Here is a 25,430-nt window from a genome sequence, read left to right as displayed (position 1 = left end):
ATTAGGTTGCACTTAATTCTGTTTTGATTTGGTTTAGTTTTCAGGCCAAAAGTATATAACTTTTCATGCATATGTACTTGCAAAAATTGGAAAGAGACTTTATTTTAAAAATGAAAAAAAAAAAAGAAAAGAAAAGAAAAGAAACTTTAGCTGAGCACATACTGTGCCAGACACTTTATTAAAGTTCCATCCTGATTGTGCTCATTGTCAAGTTGGAGATATAGGGATTTCAACACACTGTCTTCCCAAGATAAGGGAAGAATAAGGTACTGTTAACAGTGAAGCACAAGAACCTGTGGAATCAGAAAGGGTTTTTTCAGACAAAATGATCCTGATAAAAGAGAAGAGGCTATCCAGAGGGGAAAATGGGGAGAATAAATACAGAGGCCTGGAATAAGAGAGCCCACTCAGTCCAAGGATGAAAGTCATTTAATAATGGCTGGAATGTTTTGAAATCTGATGCCATTTCTATAACTCCTTTATGTAAGGTTCATCGAGCTTTTTTTTTCCCCCTGACACATATTTATTGAGCACATTTTATGTGTTTAGTGGGAGATCTGGCAGTGAACAAAATGATGGCCCTTGTTTTGTTTACTCAAGGAGCTTACCACTTAATGGGGGAGAATGTAAACAGAAGAAAGGAATTATACTCAAAGAAGTCATGTGCTATATTTTAGGACCTGACAAAATAGCCTCAATTCTCTGGAGAAAAATGTCATCTGAAAATTTTAAATTAAAGTCAAGCATCAGCTATATTTTGGTAGCATATTATACCAAAGGGACTACAGAAGAGATTGGTGAGAGTATTTGTCCAGCCAGGGCAGCCTCTTTACAGTGTAGTCAGTATGGGAAAGGAAAGTGGCAGGAGCCATAAGGTGGAGCCTAACTTGGCATCCTAAGCAGGAAGACTCCTGTCCTGAGAGTTGTCCACCTCCATTGTTTATATAATCCAAGACCAGAAAAGGTAAAATGCCTTCTCTACTTCCTTACTATTTGCTTGAAATCAATTCATTATTCTCCTTGATATTCTGTGAGGTTTTTTTCCACTTTGGTGGTCAGTCTTGAGTTCCATTTGGTGGATTTCAACCCGTTTTATGTCTTTGTTTTTGTTTTAATGAAACAGCAGAGAAGGCCGGGCACGGTGGCTCATGCCTGTAATCCTAGCACTCTGGGAGGCCGAGGCGGGAGGATCGCTCGAGGTCAGGAGTTTGAGACCAGCCTGAGCAAGAGCGAGACCCTGTCTCTACTAAAAATAGAAAGAAATTATCTGGACGGCTAAAAATATATATAGAAAAAATTAGCCAGGCATGGTGGCGTGTGCCTGTAGTCCCCGCTATTTGGGAGACAGAGGCAGAAGGATCGCTTGAGCCCAGGAGTTTGAGGTTGCTGTGAGCTAGGCTGACGCCACAGCACTCACTCTAGCCCAGGCAACAGAGTGAAACTCTGTCTCAAAAAAAAAAAAAAAAGAAAGAAAGAAAGAAATAGAAGAGAAAATAGCGCAATACATTGCACAAAGTAAGAAAATAAATTGTTTTATGAAATATATGTTTGTAGGGGGTTGGTATGTAAATTTTTTCTCGCATTGGATTAACTGGATCAAACATTTTTCTCCTTTTTGGTGAAACCTATGTGACTGCAAGCAAAAATTTGGCCTGCAAAGTTATCCCTTTTGTTTGTTAAGGACTGTCTTGTAGAACCATCCCAGAGCCATTACACTAGTCTGAGATACCAGAAGTCTGGACTCTGGTTCTAGCTCTGTACTCAGAAAGGCATATGCTAGGCTAAGCTTTCTGTGAACTTAAGTGGTTTTCATCTAAAAAGAGAGTTGGCTTAGGTGAGCCCTTATGCTCCCTTCCAGCCAAGATTCTGGACTTGGTACTCTTTCAAAAAGCAATTGGGTATAAAAAATGAATTGTCTTAAAGTTGATTGGACATTTGCGCAGATCTATGATTAATTCAGAGAAGTGGTCCTAGGAGATTTTTGTTTTTTTAGCTTAAAGCAAAAAACATACATATGACTTACTACTGCATGATCCTGGTTCCTGACAGTAGATGCTTGCCCCTACTTCCCAAAAATGCATGGTTCACTGCGTGCACATGGATCCTCTGAATGAAATAATGAGCATAAAAGCACATGGCGGCCGGGCGCGGTGGCTCACGCCTGTAATCCTAGCACTCTGGGAGGCCGAGGTGGGCGGATCACTCAAGGTCAGGAGTTCGAGACCAGCCTGAGCAAGAGCGAGACCCCGTCTCTACTAAAAATAGAAAGAAATTATATGGACAGCTAAAAATATATATAGAAAAAATTAGCTGGGCATGGTGGCGCATGCCTGTAGTCCCAGCTACTCGGGAGGCTGAGGCAGAAGGATCGCTTGAGCCCAGGAGTTTGAGGTTGCTGTGAGCTAGGCTGATGCCATGGCACTCATTCTAGCCTGGGCAACAGAGTGAGACTCTGTCCCCCCCCCAAAAAAAAATGTGGAGTTGAGAAATTGTTGATTGAAATCTCAGCCCCTACACCAGACACTGTCCTATGGACTACTTGTCCCAAAGTGAGGAAGACATCAATGCTGCAGAAAAACCAGTACGTGGGAAAGAGGGACGCCTCTAGACCATTATTCATTTCCAGTTATTGGATCTGCATATATTAAAAGGCTGAGATGTCAAGGTGACAAAAGGTATCTTCTAGGTACCGTTTTACTACTCCATGCAGTAGGGAACACCAAATGCTGAAAGATTCTGCAGTCTCGACCTCTCTGGTGTACTTAGAGAATACCTAAAATGAGAATCCAGCCATATAAAAGAAACAGAACCATTTATCTCATTCATATGTTTGAATATTTAGAGTCAGTTTTCACTTATATTATGAGATAGTAGGAATTAAACTGAGCTAAGTGTAGCAAAGTATTAATAGTACATGTTACAAACTAAGTTAAAATTATCAAATAAGAGCTCTCCACTTGTAGTTTCTTAATGCTATGAAGCACAGACTGTGTGGCCATCAGAAAGGCAGAGCTGCTAACAACTCCATTTGGGGCATTGTTAGGCAGTTCTGTTGACACATGCATACATTTCATATGATTATCATAAAATTGTGGCCTGAAAATTGAGCAGCCATGGTGCTGCATTTTAGACTTCACATTTATAATAAGCTGTAATAAAGTAAACATTTTAAATGGATATAAGAATAGGCATTACTTGCAATAACAAATGTATGTTCAATTGAGTGCTTTTGAAGCTCAATTTAACAAAGCAAACAAATTTCCTGGCATTATTAACATAATTGTTCTCACTGTTGGGTTTTGCTTTCTAAAAAGTTATTTAAGCAAAAAATAAGTTGCTAAAAAACAAAACTGACAAAAGGAAATGTAACTAAGAATGAGTTACTTTTCCTTTTATCATGTCAGATTTTAAAGAAAAAGCCAAAAAAAGTTCCAAGTGTTCACTCTGCCAGTTCTGGCTTGCCAAACTATTGCCAGCCTCTTTAAGTTGGAGTTCTTATTTAATGATTAATTTGAGGTTAAATTCGGCTATTTGCTTTGCCATCAGTAAGTAGGCTCTAGAGTAGGGCTACCCAGCATTCTACTGCTAGTGAAACTCCAGGCTCTGCGATAGTTAAAACAGGGAGCTTCCTCCCTCCCTCCCCACCCCACCCCCACCTTTCCTAAAGACAGAAAAGGGCTGGAATATCCATTTTATACCAGAGAGGAAGAAGCATGACTGTATGTAAATTTAGCACCAATTAGATGGTAGGATTTGAAGGACTGTTGTCCCTGGAATATTCTAAAAGAAAAATGGAAATGATAGTGGTAACATCTGAAGTGTGGTGGCAAGAGATTTAAAGCAGTGCTAATTTGGAGCTTCTGGGCACAGAACCGTACCAGGAGGTGATCCGCTGTGTCGTCTGTGGCAGCTGGCAGCTGGCAAACAAAGCAGATGATGAATTCTTGGCTTGTTACTTTTCAACACTCCATAGTGTCCTCCAATTTTGAATAAAGCCCCTAAATAGACATCCTTCCTGCATTGTCATTTGGCTATAGCAGACCCTCATGTAGCAAGTGTGCTACTGGCCCAACACTCTACCACAATGGAAGCCACAAGAGCTCAGGGTTGCAGGTGAAAACTTGCCTAAAAGTTGGCAAAGGGCACAGCATGCCATTGATAGGAGACGCATTCTTCAAAGACTCACATGGTGATTTCTGATAGTCATGGAGTTGAGCTGACGTAGTCAAAATTAGAGGGAGGCGTGCTAGTGTGAGGATAACCTGCAAAATACAACTTGAAAGCGTGCTTGCCAAGCATATCACTTACCCTGATATATAATTTTTATTAAGCACCAAGATTGTGCTAGATACCTTTTAGAGGAAAGGTGAAAAGCCACCTGCCTTAATTTTCATATACCCAGAAAATATTAACAATTTCCCAGAAAATAATAGGCAACCACAGCTACCTTATTTGGAATAGATCCTCTGAAAGCTTGATAAGAGCAGTTGAGTGGTGAATGTCTAAAAATGTAGGTGTTTTTTTTTTTTTCCTTTGCCTGCGTAATTTTGGTTTTTGTTTTTTATTCCCACCAGGAGATATTCCCATTACTCTTACCAGGACAGGACTAGAACAGAAGCCTAAGGGAGTATGGGAGGTGGGGGAAGGAGAGAACAAAATGAAAAATTTAATCTAGTTCTAAATATAATCTTTAGGAATTATGAATTGTCAAAATTCTGGTCTCTCAAAGATCAATCAGATACTACTTAATATAGAAATGTTTAGATAATGGCATGTATTTTACATACATGTAGAATTTTATGCAAAGATTCTTCCTTTTCCCTCCAGGTTTGACAATAAAAGCAGATAAACCAGTTGCCAGGACAGAAAAGACTGTTTTAATCACTGGTGCTTACTAAAAATTTATATAGTGCTGGTTGTCAGTGAAGTCTTGTTTGTATATTACTCAGCCAAAAAGCTCTTTATCTCCATTTCACAGATCCAGCTGAGGACACTTAGACCTTTGTCTCCTTCTTCGCATCTTATCCCTACCCACTTCTGAGATTTCTCCAACTTCTTTTGTTCTGTCTTCTTTACAGACCTCTTTTCTCCAGACTGGTTTTGGCCGAATACATAGCACTTGAAGCACATGGTTTTGGTTTTTTTTCCTCACTTGCAGCCTATGTTTCTTATCAGATTATATTACATTAAACTCATCATGGCCTATGAGCATCCATATGTCTTTATCCTGCAGAGGATACTCCATCAGCCCAACTCCATTAGCTCTTTGGTTTAGCTGTGTAGTAATTTCTTGATTAGGAGTGAACGACAATAAAATTTTCCTTTTCCTCTAGTATGTTGAATTTTCCCAGTTATTACCAAGAGACAGTACAACATAGAGCTCTAAATCCAAATGCAATCTGGAAGGAATTACTTAAATACTCTGATCATTAACTTTCTCATTATTACAAAAAGCACAATATATGTAAAGTGCCCTGCTACATCACAGGTATTTAATAAATGTTAGTTCTGTCCCCTTCCTTTCCTCATGGAGGAAAAAATCTCAGTCAGTAATTTTAGAAAGTATATATCTCTGATGAAAATAACTATCTTGACTAAAAACCTTAAGTTAGTTTTGAGTACAGGTTTCCAAAATAATGGATTTGCTATTTCCCCTGGTTTTATACTACCTTAGTTAGTACATGAATGCTTACCACACATATACATACACTAACAGATAATAGGGGTACTTTAGTACTGGAATATTTTAGAATAAAGGTGTTTGATTTGATCATCTCCAAATTTCCTGCTTTTGAGTTCAGCTCCAAAATGTTTGATTTTTATAAGAGAGGTTATTGTGTGTTTTGAAAAAAAAAATGACGGGGAGATATTTAGGGAATGTGACACTTGATGCAGTTAATTTATTGTAATCGTTTTCAAACTTTCAATGTCTTTTGAGGGGTTTTGATATCCCTAATACCTGGAGCTGATGAGGCAGATTTCAGTAAATCTGAATGTCTTTCAAGGAGTACATAGAGACACAAAATGGAACCATAGGGTTCTGAGCAGTATTATTATCACTCTGTGTAATGCCTTTGTCAATAACTCTTAAGATTTCTTTCTCAAAGTAGAAGAAATATTAGTTGTTGAGAAAGCATATATAAAAATGGAATGATTTGGGCATGGCCAAGAGTAAATGCCCAGTCATACCTATCAAAGGTAGGCAGGTTATAGCTGCTGTGATTAGAGGTTACACTGACTTGATACACAGACTTGTAAGAAAGGAATCCTAGAAGCTTTGTTTGCTCAGATCAGTCCTAATCACCACAAGAACATTTTTACTAAACTAAGGAGTTCTGTGTTTCTAATCTAATGATTCAAAAGTGTGTGGGTCTGTGGGCTTTGGTGCCTGTAAGTGCCACTAAAGCCAAGTGAGTCATTTTAAAGGAGGAAGAGTTTACTCTATAAGATCAAAAAGGAAGAACCTCAGGATTATTCTTGGTGTTCTAAGCAGTAGGATGAATAGGAAGGAAATCTTCATTTATTATTAAAGCATTTTGGTTTTACTGCCACATACCCCACATGGACCTATCTGAAAGACAGTTCTCTTGAGGTCTCTCTACCTATAAGAAAGGCATAGCTGAATTTACAATGGGTGAGAGAAAGGAGATGATGTTATATGTAACCAGCACACATTGCTAAAGGATTAAAAAAAAAAAAAGAACATTATTGGATCCAAATTGTTAACAAGTCCTTGAAAGTGAATGAAAGACTCATTGAAGTAAATTTGAACTATACATCAACATCTTAATGAATTGCCTTGCTCAAATATTACATTCAGTATACTGTGAACTTTGTTAAACATGGGTATTTAATGATCATTAAAATGATTTTAAGTTAGAAATTTGTTACTGCCAGAAGTAGGTAGACCATTTATTGAATTCAATCTGACAGATACACTTTATGAAATACTTGCATTGGTTGTGCGACAGCAAGATCAAATAAGCCAGTTGTACTTATAACTATTTATAAAGAAAAGTATTAGACATGCATATTGCATTTTCTCCTCCTCCCCATGTTAATGGTAGATTGCAAAGCTTTCCCAGGTTGTATCTTGGTTTTATTATCCCAGGCATGCAGTGAATCCATAATCTGCTTATAATTCTCCTCGTGCTTGGTACTAAATAGACAGGGAGTCAGTATATTGTGCCTTAGAGTTTGGCACTCTGTTTAGTAAGCTATTGCCATTATCTTACCTTACCTGGCAGAGCAGCCTGTTTGTCCACGTTTCCTTTTCCTTCTGTTAGTCATGCCCACGGAAAGGTCATTCAATCCAATAATGGCTTCTCATTTGGTCTAGAAATGAGACAAAAGCTTTGCAGCTGTGAAATGTAGCCCACTTAAAAATTAACCTATTGTAAATCCTTAATGATTGAGAAATTCTGCAATTTGCTATGATTTGTGGTTTGTGCTGCAGCTAGAATAGCAAACAGCAGAAATGATATGGTCAGAATGAAGTGCATTTGGAAAGCGAAGAAAAAGATATTTGACAGATATTATGCTTGGTTCAAGCCACTTTGTTATGCCCTTCTGCCCTTCATCAGTCACATAGCACTTTGCCTCCCACCTACAGATTCTCCCAAGTATAATGTAATCTTTGGAAATAATTACTTAAATTACAATTTATGAGGATCCATATCTCTCAGCACTCACAAAAATTAATTCAAGATGGAAAACAGACTCAAATCTAAGACATGAAACCATAATAATTCTAGAGGAAAATGTTGAAAAAACCCTTCTAGATATCGGCCTAGGCAAAGAATTTATGAAGAAGACCCCAAGGGCAATCACAGCAACAACAAAAATAAACAAATGAGACTTGATTAAATTCAAAAGCTTCTGGACAGCCAAAGAAACAATCAACAGAGCAAATAGACAACCTACAGAATGGGAGAAAATATTCACATGCTATAATCTGATAAAGGGCTAATAACCAGAATCTACAAAAGAACTCAAGCAAATCAGCAAGAAAAAAAATCAAACAACCCCATTAAAAAGTGGGCAAAAGACATGAACAGAAGCTTTTCAAAAGAACATAGACTAATGGCCAATAAATGTATGAAAAAATGTTCAACATCACTAATCTTCAGAGAAATACAAATCGAAACCACAATGAGATATCACCTAACCTCAGTGAGAATGGCTTTTATCAAAAAGTCCTAAAATAATAGATGCTGGCGTGGATGCGGAGAGAAAGGAACCCTTACACAATGTTGGTGGGACTGCAAACTAGTGTAACCTCTATGGAAAATAGTATGGAGATTCCTCAAAGAACTAAAAGTGGACCTACCATTTGATCCAGCAATCCCACTACTGGGTATTTACCCAGCAGAAAAAAGGCCATTTTATCAAAAAGCCACTCTCACTAGAATGTTTATGGCAGCACAACTCACAATCTCAAAGATGTGGAATCCACCCAAGTGCCCATCAGTTCATGAGTGGATTAATAAAATGTGGTATGTGTATACCATGGAGTTCTACTCAGCCATAAAAAATGAATTAATTCCTTTTATAACGATCTGGATGGAACTGGAGACCATTCTCCTTAGTGAAGTCTCGCAAAAATGGAAAAACAAACACCATATATACTCACTATTAAGTTGGAACTAACCAAACAGCACTCATGTGCACAAATGGAAGTAAAACTCCATGGAAATCAAACAGGTGGGCAGGGGGAAGAGGGGATGGGTGAAATCATATCTAATGGGTACAGTGTACACTGTCTGGGTGATGGGCACACTTACAACTTTGATTCAAGCAGTACAAAAGCAATCCATGTATATAACCAAAACATTTGTACCCCCATAATATCCTGAAACAAAAAAAAGTAACATCTTCATAAATGCCTTTACATAAAAAATTACAATTTATTACCTGAGAAGTAAGATCATCTGTAAATATAGTCTACCTTTGCCTCCTTTAATATTTTTTCAGCATAGAGCCTAGATTGTGGGGGAAAGGAGGGCACAGGTTTTTGATTCATGAAGACCTAGAATTTGAATTTTTTTTGTAAAACAAATCAGCTCTGTATCCTCATGCAAGTTACTAAACTCTCTGGCTTCAGTTTCCACATGTGAAAATCTCATTGGATTCTTGTGTAGATTAAATTAGTTACAAACAATGATCAATAATATAAAGAAAAGGTGTAGGGTACATACACTACGGCAATTTATGAGAGCTAGAAAGATAATCAGGGGCTATATCAAAATGTGCTTTATAATGGGAAGTCATTGGCCAGGAGATGACATGGTTGGAATTACTTTTTTTTTAAACTAACATGGTTCTTAAGTTTCTTCTTTGTTTTAATTCACCTTTTAAAATTTACATACGATAAATTGATAGTCAATGTTTTTCCTTTTAGACATTCCTTAATATGTATATGAAATGTTGTGATTTTAATTTGCATTATCCTAATGACTAATGATTTTGAACATACAGTATTTTCATGTGCTTATTTGCTATACATATATCTTCTTTGTTGATGTGTCTGTTCAAATCTTTTGTCCATTTTTTAAATTGAATTGTTTGTTCCTTATTATTGAGTTTTAAGATTTCTTTATATGTTCTGGATACAAGTCCTTTGCCAGGTATGTGATTTGCAGAAATTTTATCCTAATCTGTGTCTTGTCTTTTCATTCTCTTGACAATATTTTTAGAGAATATAAGTTTTAAATTTTGTTGCAGTTTATTAATTTTAATTTTATAGATCATGTTTTTGGTGTTGTTTCTAAGAAATTGTGCCTAACCCTAGGTCATAAAGATTTATATTTTCTTTTAGAAGTTTTATAGTTTTCAGTTTTATGTTTAGGTGTACTTTCCAGTTTCAGTTAATTTTCATGTAATCTTAATGGTGTGGGTTGAGGTATATATTTTCCCTATGACTATTCAGTTGTCCCAGCACCATTTGTTGGAAAGACTGTCACTTCTCCATTGCAGTGTCTTTGCAGCTTAGTCAAATACCAGTTGATCTTATATTTATGGATCTATTTGTGAGCTCTTTATTCTGCTTTACAGATCCATGTGTCTCTCCACTTACCAATCCATATCACACTGTCTTGATCACTGTAGCTTTATACTAAGTCTTGAAATCAGCTAATATCAATTCTTTAACTTTTTTTCCCCCAAAATTGTTTTGGCTATTCTAGTTTCTTTGGTTTTCTATATAAATTGTAGAGTCAAGTTGTTGGTATCTATAGAAAGTCCTGTTGGGATTTTGCTTGTGATTATGTTAAATCTATAGGTCATTTTGGGAAGGATTGACCTCTTAACAATATTGAACCTTCTAATCTATGTACATGATGTATCTCTCCACTTAGATACTTTTTGATTTCTTTCTTTCTTTCTTTCTTTCTTTCTTTCTTTCTTTCTTTCTTTCTTTCTTTCTTTCTTTCTTTCTTTCTTTCTTTCTTTCTTTCTTTCTTTCTTTCCTTCCTTCCTTCCTTCCTTCCTTCCTTCCTTCCTTCCTTCCTTCCTTCCTTCTCCCTCCCCTCCCCTCCCCTCCCCTCCCCTCCCCTCCCCTCCCCTCCCCTCCCCTTCCCTTCCCTTCCCTTCCTTTCTCTCTCTCTCTTTCTCTCTCTCTCTCTCTCTCTCTCTCTCTCTCTCTCTCTCTCTCTCTCTCTCTCTTTCTCTCTTTCTTTCTTTCTTTCTTTCTTTCTTGTAGTTGTCAACATACAGATCCCGTACATTTTTTTTTAGATTTATCCCTAAATATTTCATGTTTTCATAGTTTTTAGTGTTGTTATAAATGATATTTTTAAAATTTTAAATCTCCAACTGTTCATCAGAAATACGATTAGTTTTAATATTCTTATATTCCATATCCATTTATGTATATATTATCCATGTATTCTGCAATCTGATGAAATTTACTTATTAGTTCTAGGAGCCTCTGAAGATTTCTTTTATGTCGGTGATCATGTCATCTGCAAATAGATAGTCTTTTTCTCCCTTTTCTACCTGTAGATCTTTATTTGTTTTTCTTTTAAGCAAGGGAATGACTTGATTGGATAACACTTTTCAAAAATGAATCTGGCTTCAATATAAAGAATTAGTAAGATGGGGACATGTAGAAGAGATCAGTTTGTAAGCTGTTGTAGGAATCTGAGAGACAGTGATGACTTGGACTATGCTAATGGTAATAAAAGAGGGAACAAATAGACACGTTCAGGTTATATTTTGAAAGTAGAATTAGTACCAGGTAATGAATTGAAAAAGAGGGAAAAGAAGAGGAAAGGATCAGGAGGACCCCAAGGTTTCTGTCATGAGGAGCTGGGTAGATGGGGTTGCCATTTATCAAGGTGGAGAAGACAAGAGAAATAGATTTGGAAGAAGGTGAAATGTTGTTTTGAACATGTTGCAGTTGAGAAGTCTTCAAGTAAAGATGTTAACCAAACACCTGGAAAAATACATAACATACATATGTGTGTGTGTATATATATATATATGTATGTATTACATGATAAATATAGGATATAGGGGGAAGAGTTTGGGAATGAGTCTGATCTATGTGGGATCTCGTTCAAAGACTTGTAGAGACATTCTTTATTTTCACTAGCATTGCCTTTGCACCTTCAACATGCCAAGATCATAAGATCTTTTTTTAACCTTAGGCCTTTGGACACATTGTTAATTACTACCTGAAATGTACCTGAAATGTATATCTTCCCACTGCCTTTGCCACTGTCACTTACTTTTCCTCCCTTCCTACTTCATTCCCATTCTTCTTTCTTCTCTTGTATTAATTGGCTTACCATGCTATAAATCTTAGCTTAAATATAATCTCTTTAGACTATGCTACCTAAAACCAGGTAACTTTTTCTCTGCATTAATTTGTGTGACACATTGTTTTCTTCATAGACCTTATCATATTTTGTAATTGTTTACTTGTTGTCTGCCTTTCATGCTAGACTACATTCCAAAGGGCTACCTTGTTCACTGTTGTGTCACCAGTCCGCAGCCCTTTGCCTGGCACATGAGTGATTGATGTTTGTCGGATGGTTCTAGAGCTCAGGAAATCTGGCAAGAGACAAAATTTGAGAATTAGCCACATATAAGTGGTATTTAAAGCTATAGAGGTAAATAGGATTGCTAGAGAAAGAAAACCCAGTACAAGCCCCTCGGGACTTGCCAACCTCAAAAGAAAAGTCAGCAAAGGAGCAAGGAAGAAAACCATATTTTATGTCCTGGAAGCCTAGAAAAGAGAAATGTTTAAGGAGGCGATGTTTAACTGTGTAAGACAATGCTGAGGGGTCAAATAAGATGAGTCCATTTGATTTAGCAACAGAGAGGTCATTGAGGAACTCTGCCAGAGTTTTGCTGGAGTGGGAAAAGTGGAAGGCACATTGGAGTATATTAAAGAATGATGGTCATCATAGGAAATACAAACTAAATGGATACTTGATTGTAAAATGCTTGCTATCCAGCAAAGCTATCTTTTAGTTTAATTCTATGTATCACCTAACACTCACATGTCCATGTAGGTGTTTAATAAATTGAATACATTTTATGAACTTTCAGTTGTTTAACTGAAACATTTACTGCTATTTTGATTTGTCAAAAGACAAAATTACAACAAATTTAAAGATATTAATTAGCTTTAATTTGCAATTCTAGAATTGGGCAACACTTCATGCCATAAAATAGAATAAATGTTCTGATGAGCTGAGCAGAGGAGGTTGGTTTTAATAGACAGCAAAGGGCTGACGAAAATGGAAATAAAGATTAAGAAGTACATTGGTCATTTCAGTTACTTTCCTTGTAAGGTGGGAACAGAGAAAGGCTTAGAGATGATACTGGCCTACTTTACTTATCCAGCTGTCAGCAGTACAAGCTGGTTGCTAGACCGAGGCTCATGATTCTCAAATTTAGGGAACATTTTCCCTGAGGGTCTACTCCAGACTAGGTACTGTACAATGAGGAGTTCATGTTTTCGTGATCTAGATCAAAGTCAATGAAATTAACTTGATAAACATTCTTATTCTGTGCCATGATCTGGTTTTTGCACCTCTAGCAAAGTTCTTCACTACCCTGGTTGGTTTCCAGTAGGTGCTAGATGTAAACCTATGTGTGAATTTAGAGACTAGGATCTAGGGAACAATGAATGAAAAGGACTTAAGGCAAACTTTCTCAGTTCTTGTTCCTCATACACAGCACTTCTAGGCCAAAAGAAATATCTAACAATTCTATTTATTAAGTAGATAGATCCAAACAACTAAGTGTTTATGTCCTAATAACTTAGCATGTGTTAAGGACTACATCACCTCTCAAACCTTGGAATCAGACTGGACAGCACCAATCTCATGTCCTGGCCCACACTGATTTTTCACACAATACTTCATTTTTAATCAAAATAACTGCTCCACATTCAGACTTGCAAAGATATAATGTCAACTGGCGGAATTTAGTTTTGAAACTGAATTCTTTTCAACTAGTAATTTTCATGGTGTCCAACACATGTGACTGTATTTCCCTAAAAATGTAAAATAGCCCACAAATGCCCCTGTGAGTTTGCTGCAATTCTCTGGAGTGCCTCATTGTAGTTTGGAAACTGTGGACTAAAAGCCTTATCCCAAGACTTTTTGTTTTCCATTCAAATATTTAGTTCTTCTTATTGTTTTTATACTTCTACATTAAAAGCTAAAGTGGTGTTTATTATTGTTAATGAAACATAGTTTTTAAGGATTTTTTATTAAAAATTATGACAAGTAAACATACATAATGTAGAAAATTTGGAAAATACAGCAAAACACAGAGAAGAAAATAAGTCATTCCTAATTCCACTGTCCACCAATAAGTACTACTAGCATGTTGTTTGTCCAGTTGTTTGATATGGAGATTTATCATATTTTGAATAGTAACTGTGACTAACTCTGATTTTATTGGATAGTAATTGTTGGTAGTTTAATGTGAATTTCATACTCTGGAGTTATGACTTGTCTGCCATGACTTTAGGATAAAGTAGAGTTACAGCTGCTGCCTTTTTAGTTGGCTCCTTTCATTAATTGAATGTTTGATTGAAGAGCTTCATGAAAGAGAGATATCTTGCTGCTGTGTTTCTAACCCAGCAGCTGCAAGGTGTGTTACTTACACAGTAGTTGTTCAGTATAGAGGCATAAAGGCCAATAGATTTCAGTGAAGGAAATTTTTTAAAATGCTGGTCTAACAAGTTTTTTAAAAAGGTAACTTGACAAGTGTTTTACTTCCTCTAGTAGAGGGATGTACTTTCTTAAAGTATTAATATATCATTGCCCTACTATAATGTAGTAGTTCTAAAAGATTATTTATCTAGTAATTTAGACTTAAGCTATTTATATTGTTCTGACACCACCTGGAAAACTTTTGTATTAAATAATTCCATTTCTTTTCTGCTTTGTTTATTTTCTCTGCCTTCATAAGTACCACAAAATGAAGTTATTTATGTGAAAACAAGATTTTTGTTTGCATTCATTTACTCAAGATATGTTTTTAAAGTTCACCTTCTGTCACACTGCAGAGGTAGAATTATCAAAAAGTGGAATTGTAACTTCAGAAAAGAAAAAATAGCCAACTTAGTTTAATGCTAAGCATAAACATTTATAGTATCATATATACTTTTCTTCCTTTGCCTCTTTCTTCCCACCTCTCTTCCTCTCAATAGTAATTTTAAATTCTGACCAAAGCAAGTGGTGGAGCAATACTTTCTTAGTATAGCCTGGACTGTTGAAGAGTAATTTTGTTTTTAAAAAATCTCTGGTAAAGGGCCCCATGGAGAAAAAGTGGAAGCAAGTTAAAAAAAGACATGGGAGCCTACCTGAGAGTTCCCAGTGGCCAAAACTGGAACACTTTGAACAACAAAAGAAATGATGGTAGTGTTTAAACCAAAGAATAAAATAAATACCCATGAGTCCATACTGATATAAATAAATAATTAAATAAATACATAGGGGAGAAGGGACAAATCTTCCTTACAGTAGTCTAGATTATACATGCAGAAGGAATAGAGGATATAGAAAATTCCATTAGAATACCAGAGGAATAATTGCTGCATGCAAGATTCACAGATGAATGCTAAAATGGATGAGCATGATTTTGAGAAGCAGGATATTTGCATAGCTTCAGAGTATCTCTCCTAAGAAATATTTAATTTCTGTAGTGGTTTTAATAAATGTCCACAAATTCTTGGCTACTCTTCCTTCCAGGAAGTGGAGCTTAATTCCCTTCTCCTTAAGTGAGGCTGGACATAGTGACTCATAACTAAGAGTATGGGTAGGAAAAAATTATAACTTTACAGTAGAGAAACCTGGCAGACACCACTTAACCAAGTGGTCAGAGTTAACATCACCAGTAATAAGTCATATTGATATCATAGCCCTTAGGTATGATGCAGTGAGAAGGACACTTCACCTCTGTCGCATTCTTTCCAAAAATCCATAACCTCAGTCTAATCACAGGAAGCCATCAGAAAATCCCAAATTGAGGAACACTGCACAAAATATATGACTAGTAACTTTTCAGAAATATCAAGGAAAATCTGAGAAACTCTCACAAATTGAAAGAGACTCAGGAGACATGGCAAGTAAACGCAATGCGGTTTCCTGAATTGGATCCTGGACCAGATAAAGACTTAGTGGAAAACTGAAGAAATCTGACTAAAGTCTGTGGTTTAGTTAATTGTATGGTACCAATGGTACTTTTTTAGAGTTGATAAATATAACATGATAGGTAAAGTATACACATTTGAGGAAGCTGGGTGAAGATAAGAAAGGTTGAGCATTGCAAATTTAACAATCCAAAATCAAAAATGCTCCAAAATCTGAAACTCTCTGAGCACTGACATGATGCTCAAAGAAAATGCTCATTTCAGATTTCAGGTGTTTGGATTTAAGATGCTCAGCTGATAGTATAATGCAAATATTCTAAAATGTGAAAAATCCAAAGCACTTCTGGTCCCAAGCATTTCGGATAAGGGATATTCAACCCTTATGGAAATTCTCTGTACTATGTTTAAAACTTTTCTGTCAATCTAAAATTATTTCAGAATGAAAAGTTGAAAAAGAGAATAACTCCCTGGTGGCTTTCTCAGTCGAAGGATATTTGTTATTTTAAAGTATTGTCTGAGCAAATTAGTTCAGAGAAATCACCCTCTCCCAAGCCTTTGTTCAGTCTCTCTCTAAAACAAAGATGAGCTCTTGACATCAAAAGTAAAGTCTCACAGACCAAGGACAATAAATTTTAGAGGCTTCTGTCCCAAAACTAGACATAGAAATGCATCTTGGCCTACTTTGTGCAGGTCAATTCAGCCAACACTGATTGTGTGCCTTTGTGACTTAGTGTGCTCAGCACTTAGGATACAAAACAGTATTATGTAAAACACTGGCAGAGTAGAGCAGCTGAGGTTCTACCTGACTCTGTTTTGAGCCCTTCATTCCAGATTTTATCTTTGAGCTGCTAATTTAAGATCTGCAGAGGCACCAGATCAGGTTTCATCTGACAGTCTCTTAACCCCAGATTATTGGTAGATTCAAATAGTATAAAAGTGTAGAACTCAGTAAGATGAATACATGAAAAAAATGTTAATCAATATAAAATATATGTGTTGCTCTTTATTTTTTTTCAAAACCAATAAAACTTCATTAATTCAGTGTAATTATAGGTACAGATGTGAAATCCTGAGTTACAAAAATTTTATCTTTTTACTTTCAAGCCCTCATTAGCTCAAACTAGGATAGAGTTGATTATAGAAGGCCTAATGGGGTCCTGTTTTAGTAAATAATAATATATAATTGGTTGTTGATGATTATTGTCATAATAACAAATTAGAATTTGGATACTAGAATTAAACTTGTCTCCTGTATGCTAGTCATTCTTTTGATCTGACCATTAGTGAAAACTGTCTTTGGTTTGTGCTCATATGGGAGATATTATTTTTACCAGTTAAATATATTTTACCAGTTAACCAAATGAGTACTTTGCAGCGTGTCTTTCTTGGGAATATAACTGGTGTGATAAATGAAGAACGATGTAGTGGCTCACGCCTGTAATCCTAGCACTCTGGGAGGCCGAGGCGGGTGGATTGCTCGAGGTCAGGAGTTCAAGACCAGTCTGAGCAAGAGCGAGACCCCGTCTCTACTAAAAAAAAAAAAAAATAGAAATTATCTAGCCAACTAAAAAATATATATAGAAAAAATTAGCCGGGCATGGTGGCGCATGCCTGTAGTCCCAGCTATTCGGGAGGCTGAGGCAGTAGGATCGCCTAAGCCTGGGAGTGTGAGGTTGCTGTGAGCTAGGCTGACGCCACGGCACTCACTCTAGCCCGGACAACAGAGCGAGACTCTGTCTCAAAAAAAAAAAAAAAAAGAACGATGTACTGTTCTTGAACATGGAAATACATTGACGTTAGTAGTGGCAGGTGCATGCATTTTCTGGAAAGCTGTGTTTCCCATATTTTTAACACATGGCTAAGCAGATATATAGATAGTTAATAATACTGCTTAATTGCTGTAGTCAGATTGAGCAACACATAATTTATAGCAATTCTGAAACTGAGAACATAAGAATGATAAGCCATATGATAAAGATTCACCACAGTTGCTCATCAGTAAAAGTACAGACTGCACATTGACTAGCAAGCCATTCTTGTAAAATACATATGATCTACTTTTCTTGACAGCTGTTTTGAAAGTGTACCTTTCTATGTCGTCATGGTTTGTTTAGTAAATTTACATGTACAGGTTTTTTTTTAGACTGTTTCTTGCTAAAAGAAATCAAAGAAAATACAAGAAATTGAAAGACATTCTACACTCGTGGATTGGAAGAGTTAATATTGTTAAAATAGCCATACTACCAAAATCTATCTACAGATTCATGTAATCCCTATGAAAAACCCAGTGGTATCTTTTTCAGAAGTAGAAAAATTATCCTAAAATTCATATGGAATCTCAAGGGACCTTGAATAGCCAAAACAATCTTGAGAAAGAACAAAGCTGGAGCCCTCACACTTACCTAATTTCAAATCATACTGAAAAGCAACAATAATTAAGAAAGTATACTTAGTTACTGGCATAAAGATAGATACATATACCAATGGCGTAGAATAGAGAGCTCAGAAATAAATCTTTGCATATATGGCCAAATGATTTTCCACAAGGGTACCAAGACCACACAGTGGGAAGGGCAATCTCGTCAACAAATGGTATTGGAAAAACAGTATCCACATGCAAAAGAAATGACATTGGATCTTTACCTTACACCATAAAAGTAACTCAAAAAATAGATTAAAGACCTAAATATAAGACCTAAAACTGTTAAACTCCTAGAAGAAAACATCAGGGAAATCTTTAGGACATTGGATTTGGCAATGATTTCTTGGATGTGATACCAAAATCACAGGCAACAAAATAAAAAATAGACTACATCAGACTTAAAAACTTAGAAACATCAAAGGAACCAAGCAGCAGTGAAAAGGCAACCTGATAAGAGCTTAATATCTAGAATATCTAAGGAACTTCTTTACCTCAACAACAAAAAAACCAAATAACCTTATTTAAAAATGGGCAAAGGACTTGAATAGATATTTCTCTAAAGAAGGTATTCAACCAATAAGTACATGAAAAAATAGCATTACCAATGATTAGGGAAATGCAAATTGAAACTACAATGAGATATCACTTGACACCTGTCAGGATAGCCGCTATCAGAAAACCCCATAAAATAACATGTGTTAGTAAGGATGGAGATAAGTTGGAACCCTTGTGCACTGTTAATAAGAATGTAAAAAGGTGCAGCCATTATGGAAAACTGTTTGGAGGTTCCTCAAAAAATTAAAAATAGAATTACCATATGATCCAATGATCTCACTTCTAGGAATGTACCCAAAAGATTTTAAAGGAGGATCTTAGAGATATTTGCACACCCATGTTCATTGCAGCATTATCCAAAAGATGGAGGCAACCCCAATGTCTGTCGATAGATGAATGGTTAAAGAAAGTGTATATACATACAGTGGAATATTATTCAGCCTTAAAAAAGGAACTCCTGCCACATGCTACAACATGAATGAACTTCAAGGACATTATGCTAAGTGAAATAAGCCAGACACAAAAAGGACAAATACTGTATAACAAATACTCATTTGAAGTATCTACACTAGTCAGAATCATAGAAACAGAAAGTAGAAAAGTGGTTACCAAGGTCTGGGAGGAGGGGAGAATTAGGAGTTAGTGGATATAGAGTTTCAGTGTTGAAAGATGAAAAAGTTCTAGAGATATGTTGCACAACAGTGTGAATATACTTAACGTTACTGAACAGTACACTTAAAATGGTTAAGATGATAAATTTGTTGGGTTTTCTAAACAACAATTTTTATAAAGCAATGTTTCATTGCCTAATTTTATATTCAGTTAACAGTTTTACTAATTATCTACTATGTGTCAGTTACTTTTCTTTATTATTCTTCCAGTGAGTCAGTAAATTAGGAACTCCTTTCCTCATTTTAGAAATTAGAAAATGGAGACTGAAAGGTTTAAAAACTTATTTATGTTACATCATACATATGGTATAACACAAATGTGGTTACCTAACTGAATGAATTGCCTAATACTTTGGGTGTGGATAATGTATCAAAAGTAAAACGAATGACACCACCACTGCACTCTAGCCCAGGGGACAGAGTGAGACTCTTGTCTCAAAAAAAACAAAAGAGGTGGGTCCCTAGGAAGCAAGGCAGGGGAGTTGAGACTAGAATAATAAATATTTGAGAATAAATTTAGCAAGTTTGCTAAGTGGAGCATCACTTTTTTGGGCAGGTCTAGTTTCGGAACCATGGAATGAATTAGACCTGTCAGATTTGTTGAAAATGCAAATAGTCCAATTAAATGTAATACTCATTAAGGGAAAAGAAATACAATTTGAAAGTTTTTATGAAGACATTTACTGCCTAATCTGTGAATTGAAAGCATCTTTTAAAAATTTGCTTCCCTTCACATTCCTAGGTGGTAGTGAATATGTGGGTAGAAAAATGAGAGCATTTCAAATAATGCTAATGAAGTTGAATGATTGCAATCTACCATATTGTGAGGAAAAGTTGTTAGCTTTGAAAGATGAGGACAGAATAAAATATTACCATGACTGGCATTTGATTTGAAAACTGCAGAGATAAGCTTGGGTTCCTATTTATGAAAACCATTCTCACAGCCCAGTGAAATATCTTTTAAAAGGTTCTATAGTTACCATGGATACTTGTTAGCTTTGATAGAGTATCCATATTCAATGATCTGAAGTGAAGAAGCCAAAAAACCCACCAACTAAAGTCAAAAGTAGCTTCATCTTTAAATTTGTACTAGTTTGGAGATGAAAAGGGTAAATAGCCTAAAGGTTAGATTTTGGGTTAATTGTCACTGCTTGAAAAGCAAAATATTTAGGGTGCACATTGCCTGAATTTGATCCTAGTGTTTACTTTTTATGTGTAACTTTTTCTTTTAACTAATAAAGGGAATTTCTTTAGGTTTGACACAGGAATTTAGATGATGAGACCTTTCTGAAAGTTGATGAAACCTAGGCAGTATATTCAATTTCTGAAAGCCATAGAGACACAGACAATATTGAAGGCATTGGTCCCCATGGTAACATATTCGCATTTGGCCCAGAAGTAGCTGGTTTCTGCTTAGTTTCTTTTAATTGCTATATATTGACAGTGGTTTTCACAACTATTTATAAAATGTCAGATAAATGAGCATGTGTACAAGGGGGAGTGTACAACATATCTTCAGGCTTGATTAGATACTTCAGATGACAAAGAGCTCTGCATGAAGAGTTACTGAGGTATTTTTGGCGTTTCCTAATGTGTCTGTCACATAGTGGAAGCAAAAAAGCAGAAAGCCTTTCAAATGATTTAAATATTTTCTTCAATTCTCTTTTGAAACAGGTGACAAAAGAGCTAAAACAGTATGACAACAAAATTATAGAATGCAAATTTGAGAACAACAGCTGGGTCTTCATGAGACAGAGAACAGACAAAAGTTTTCCTAATGCCTACAACACTGCCATGGGTGAGTATGACAACCTCGTAGTGCTTACTATGTTAAAAACGAAGGTAAGATGTTAGAACCAAAATGTGCTTAGTTGTTTTGCTTGACAGGTCATAGAGTCATTTGGACCTCATCCTTATTTGATGGGAAAGATATGTCAGGTCTGTACCCTGTTGGGCTCCAGTCAGCTTGTAGTTTCTCCTCTCTAAACTGGTGGGCTTGTGCCCATGCATCCAAAAGAGAAGTTTAAAGGGCAGGATACTGGGCTGTATACAAGTTGAATTTATTGAACAACAATAACAAAAGCCATGATAATTTCAGATCTATTTAAAACTATAAGAACCATTGTTTGCCAGATGGTAAAAGACAAAATTAGCAGGGGAAAATGTAATTTCCAGCTCCTAAAATAACTTTACAAACAATGGAGAACAAAGTAAATGAAAACCATTTAAAAAACAAAATCTGCTTTGCTATCCTTCAGAGTGTTCTTTGGGTACAATATGAATGCTTTGGGAATTCAGAATAGTAAGTTTCTTTCATGGAGAACAACACAAATAAATTGAGGTTTATAAGGTATACTACTACTAGTAGCAGTTGTTGCTCTGGATTGCATTTTTAGTAGAGTTGAAAAAAGATAAAAACCAAGATTAAAGGTTAATAGAATTATGCACTTATAAAGTGTTCAGTCAATGATGACGATGACTATATATGATAAGCTTATAAGAAAATCTAGAAATTGCTAGTTTAGGTTTTGCAGTTTAAAAGTTACTCTTTTATATTTAGGGGTTTTGTTGGAACTGTCTGTGTTCAGACAAGATTAATTTCAAAAGTAGAAATGATTAAGCCAGTGTCTTTTCTTCCAAAACCATAGGTAAATGCAATTAAAAGGACTGGCACTAAATTTTGACCACTTAAAAAAGAAAAGATAAAGTAATATGGTCTGCCAGCTTCAATGAAACCTCCCTATTCATTAGGAATGGTGGCTGGTGCTACAATATATGTTTCGTAGAGTGGACTTCTTTCCGAGAGATTGAAGAATTATAGGGCACATTTTCTGTAGAAGTTTTAATTGAATACGGACTATAATGCAATGCACCGTGTTAGTTCAAAATCCCATAGAGTGTTCTGGAGGGATAGGAAACCATACTGAAGACATGCTTATACTTAAAAGTGTTGGTTTAAAATTAATACTACAGTAAAGGGTAGCCACTAGGAGAGCACTTATTTTGGGTGTGGATGAGGGAGGAGATTAGTATAATCTGAAGCATGTCACTCAAATTGGTAAAATGGAAGTGTTTAGCATATCGGGATGAAAACCTTTTCCACAAGCCTGTGGTGAGTCAGCTACCTTAATTAACCTTCACGTGAGACACGTCTCTCTTTGTCCACAGCTGTGTGCAGTAGCATCTCAAACCCTGTCACCAAGGAGATGCTGTTTGAGTTCATCGACAGATGTGCTGCAGCTTCTCAAGGACAGAAGCGAAAGCATCATCTGGACCCTGACGCGGAGCTCATGCCGCCACCACCTCCCAAAAGACCGCGCCCTTCAACCTAAGACCTGCCTCTCACTTCAGGGTTAAGAGGAAAGATGAATGAGAAAAAATGCTGTTGCCCGATTTTTGTAGCCAGAGAAATTCAAAAGTGAGTGTGACTTGATGTTGATACACATTTGAATTTTTTTAAGAAAAGAAAGGTATTGTAGCCAGCCTGTAAATACTGATGCGTTTGTTTCCTCAGTGCTGCAGTACATCATGGACTTAAACATTTTATTTATATCTGATAAACTCAGCCTTACCTTGTGGAATCTGAAGATTGAAATATCCAAAGGTTTAAACAAGATTGAAATCAATGAAAAAGAGGCCTTGTTTATATATGGATAACTTTCACATTTAATTTATAAAGTTAGCAATCTGGAACTATGAGCACATAAAACACTGTATTTTTTAGAAGTTGTGTTTCAACTATGGCAGTTTTTCCTTTTAAAAAATTTAGGCAATGGCATTAAACATTCTTGCTATCATTTATCATGGATTTATGACATTTCTGAGATTCCTGTATTCAAAAACAAATGACAAGTTTGTTAAGGATTGTACTATATTAAACAACTTGGTCTGGTTTATATCATTTTAAGGAAGGTTTTCTTTTTTTGAAAATGTAAAAGTGAAAAAGTAAAGCTCCATTTTTGTGAATTGCATCGTTCCTAAAGGACATATTTTGAGTATTTTCATCTGTTTCTGTTGTTTAAACTGTGTTATCAGATATTCAATGTGTCCATTCTGGCAGTGGTTTTGAGTTACTTCATGGAACTTGGATATATACCACCAGGTCTTTTATGTGTTGTTTTCCTGGGAGACTTTTCTTTTTTTTTCAATGCCAGGGCTACTTCTGCTTTACCTCAGTGGTATCAGCACATTGTAAATTATATTAAAAGACACAACTCACTGTGATCTATGGGAGTGATATCAAATACAGACGATGTTGTGTTAGTTCCCTGGAACAAAATAGCAAAGGAAATGCCAGCTGACTCCTTCGATTAGAAGGTAATGTCAGTGGAATAGAATGCTGTCACTAGAAAGTGCTCTCCCACTGCTAGATAAATGCAGAGGCAAAGCATAGACATTTGTAGGAACTAAACATCAAGAAAATCAAGACATTTATTTTCAAAGCCAGAATTCTATCTCGATTCCATTCTGGGGATGTTGTTTCTGTTAGACATCTGAATTTTAAAATGTTTATTGATAGATAATGGATTTGAAGGGCAGCTAATTGGTCATTTGCCATTTCTGAGAAACTATGTCTGATTGGTTTGTGAAGGAACTCTCAGAATTAGCTGATTAGAGGCTGATGTATTTATTTTTAGGTATTTAAAACAAATTTTCATGATCTGAATTTTATATATGTAGATGCATATATATATATAAGTATATGCAACAGTATATATTCTTCTACTGATACAGTCAGACATGAAAATCCAAGTGAGTTACCTGGTAGACTGAATATCTGACAGGATTTCTGTATGACACAGCACAGATTAACCAAAAATGTATTTATATTCAGTTGAGTTTTAAATGTTTTTAAACAAAGTTTTCTCCTGCAGTGCTTTTCTACATAAAATACCAGAGTCATGCTTGGGCGTTTTTCTTTGTTGTTCCCAATTTATGTAATGTATAGTGAATTTATCCAAAATGCCATTTTAATGTTTTTTCCTAGAGTACTTTTGTCGTTTGGGCACTAAAGGGATTAAAACGCCTCACTGCCACAATGACTGTTGAAAGAGGGAAAATTCTCAAGGTTCCATAGTGTCTTTTACAAAATGGATCTTTAAAAAATGCCTATGCAACCCCAAATAGTCTGATGCCTGTTTGTCCAGGACTAGTGACTCTTCATACGGTATGTTGCTTTCCTCCGAGCCTGGGTAAAGGCAGAGCCCTTTTGCAGATATAAAAGCAAGCTTTGCCAGTGATTTTTAATGGAGTTAAAGTGTTTATGGTAATTGTAACCTTTTAAATGAGTTATGTGAAAAGAGCATCTCATTTTTAATATACCCAGATATTTTCTCCTTGTCGTTGTGCATTTTAGCAGGACTTAATTTTCTTAATTTATCCTTTCCTTTCAATTATAGTAAAGTATAATAGTTGGCCTTGTAGGTAGATCCTGTTTAGCCCCTGAACACACGACTGTCTAGAGTGTCATAAAAAGTCATTTAGAAGGCTGGGGGAGAAATCCAGAGGCAGGATTTTGGATATCAGGAAGGAAACACTTTTCAGCTCACTTCACAATAGCTCTTTTCTGAGGCTGAAGTTTTTTAGATAAGAATAAGAAAACTTTGCTTTTTTCAGTATCACATGTAAAAGCTTTTGCTTTTTGTTAGGAAAAGGTGTAGATAACTCTACTTGCCTGGATGGTTACATTTGCTTTCCGTGAAATGCTCAGAAAATGTCAGGACATTCCTTCTTTAATTGTGTGTTAGTGCATATTGTAATAAAACTACTGATTTAAAATAACAGAAGCGTATCTACTTTGTTTTACTGGTGATGCTTTTGTGCCTCTTCCATTGCTGACATCAGATCCTGCTTCTGTCAGCCACACCCAGTATATAATCCATCGATTTTGTTACACTCTAGAGATTAAAGACTTGTAAATCCTCTATTTTTCTTCCTGAGAAACTGAGAAATTTGATTGACATAGGGGGTGTAGTTTGAGGCTTTTAATTTTTGAAGTGTAGAGAAATAGGGGAAGGCATATCTTTTTAATATTTCTGTTCATCTATCTCAGCAGTCTGTTGTATGAGTAGATATTCTGCTACATTATTTTTAATGCATTTAATTTTTAAGAATACTCAGCAATAAATATTCTGAAATGATGAAGTAATGAACTACCAAATTTTTT

General features: G+C 35.9%; 1 protein-coding gene across 2 annotated transcripts in view; it reads left to right on the top strand.

The window, feature by feature from the left end:
• RNGTT (RNA guanylyltransferase and 5'-phosphatase) overlaps positions 1–25,041 on the top strand; it is a 270,915-nt gene extending 245,874 nt beyond the window's left edge. Inside the window, exons 15-17 of one of the 2 annotated variants that reach the window (XR_006733534.1) lie at positions 20,939–21,062; positions 22,433–22,682; positions 22,779–25,041. Coding sequence is in view for 1 of the 2 variants with exons in the window: in XM_045544004.1 (XP_045399960.1) it covers positions 20,939–21,062; positions 22,433–22,596 (288 nt within the window). In the remaining variant the exon portion in view is untranslated. Of the gene's footprint in view, positions 1–20,938; positions 21,063–22,432 lie in introns of both variants that reach the window. The other variant, XM_045544004.1, reaches the window with a different exon arrangement.
• Positions 25,042–25,430: the final 389 nt, after the last annotated feature.

Source organism: Lemur catta, chromosome 2 (genome assembly GCF_020740605.2).
Source record: "Lemur catta isolate mLemCat1 chromosome 2, mLemCat1.pri, whole genome shotgun sequence".
Classification (NCBI taxonomy): domain Eukaryota; kingdom Metazoa; phylum Chordata; class Mammalia; order Primates; family Lemuridae; genus Lemur; species Lemur catta.
The sequence above is the reverse complement of the archived record's forward strand: the minus strand, read 5'-3'. Positions and strand labels throughout refer to the sequence as shown.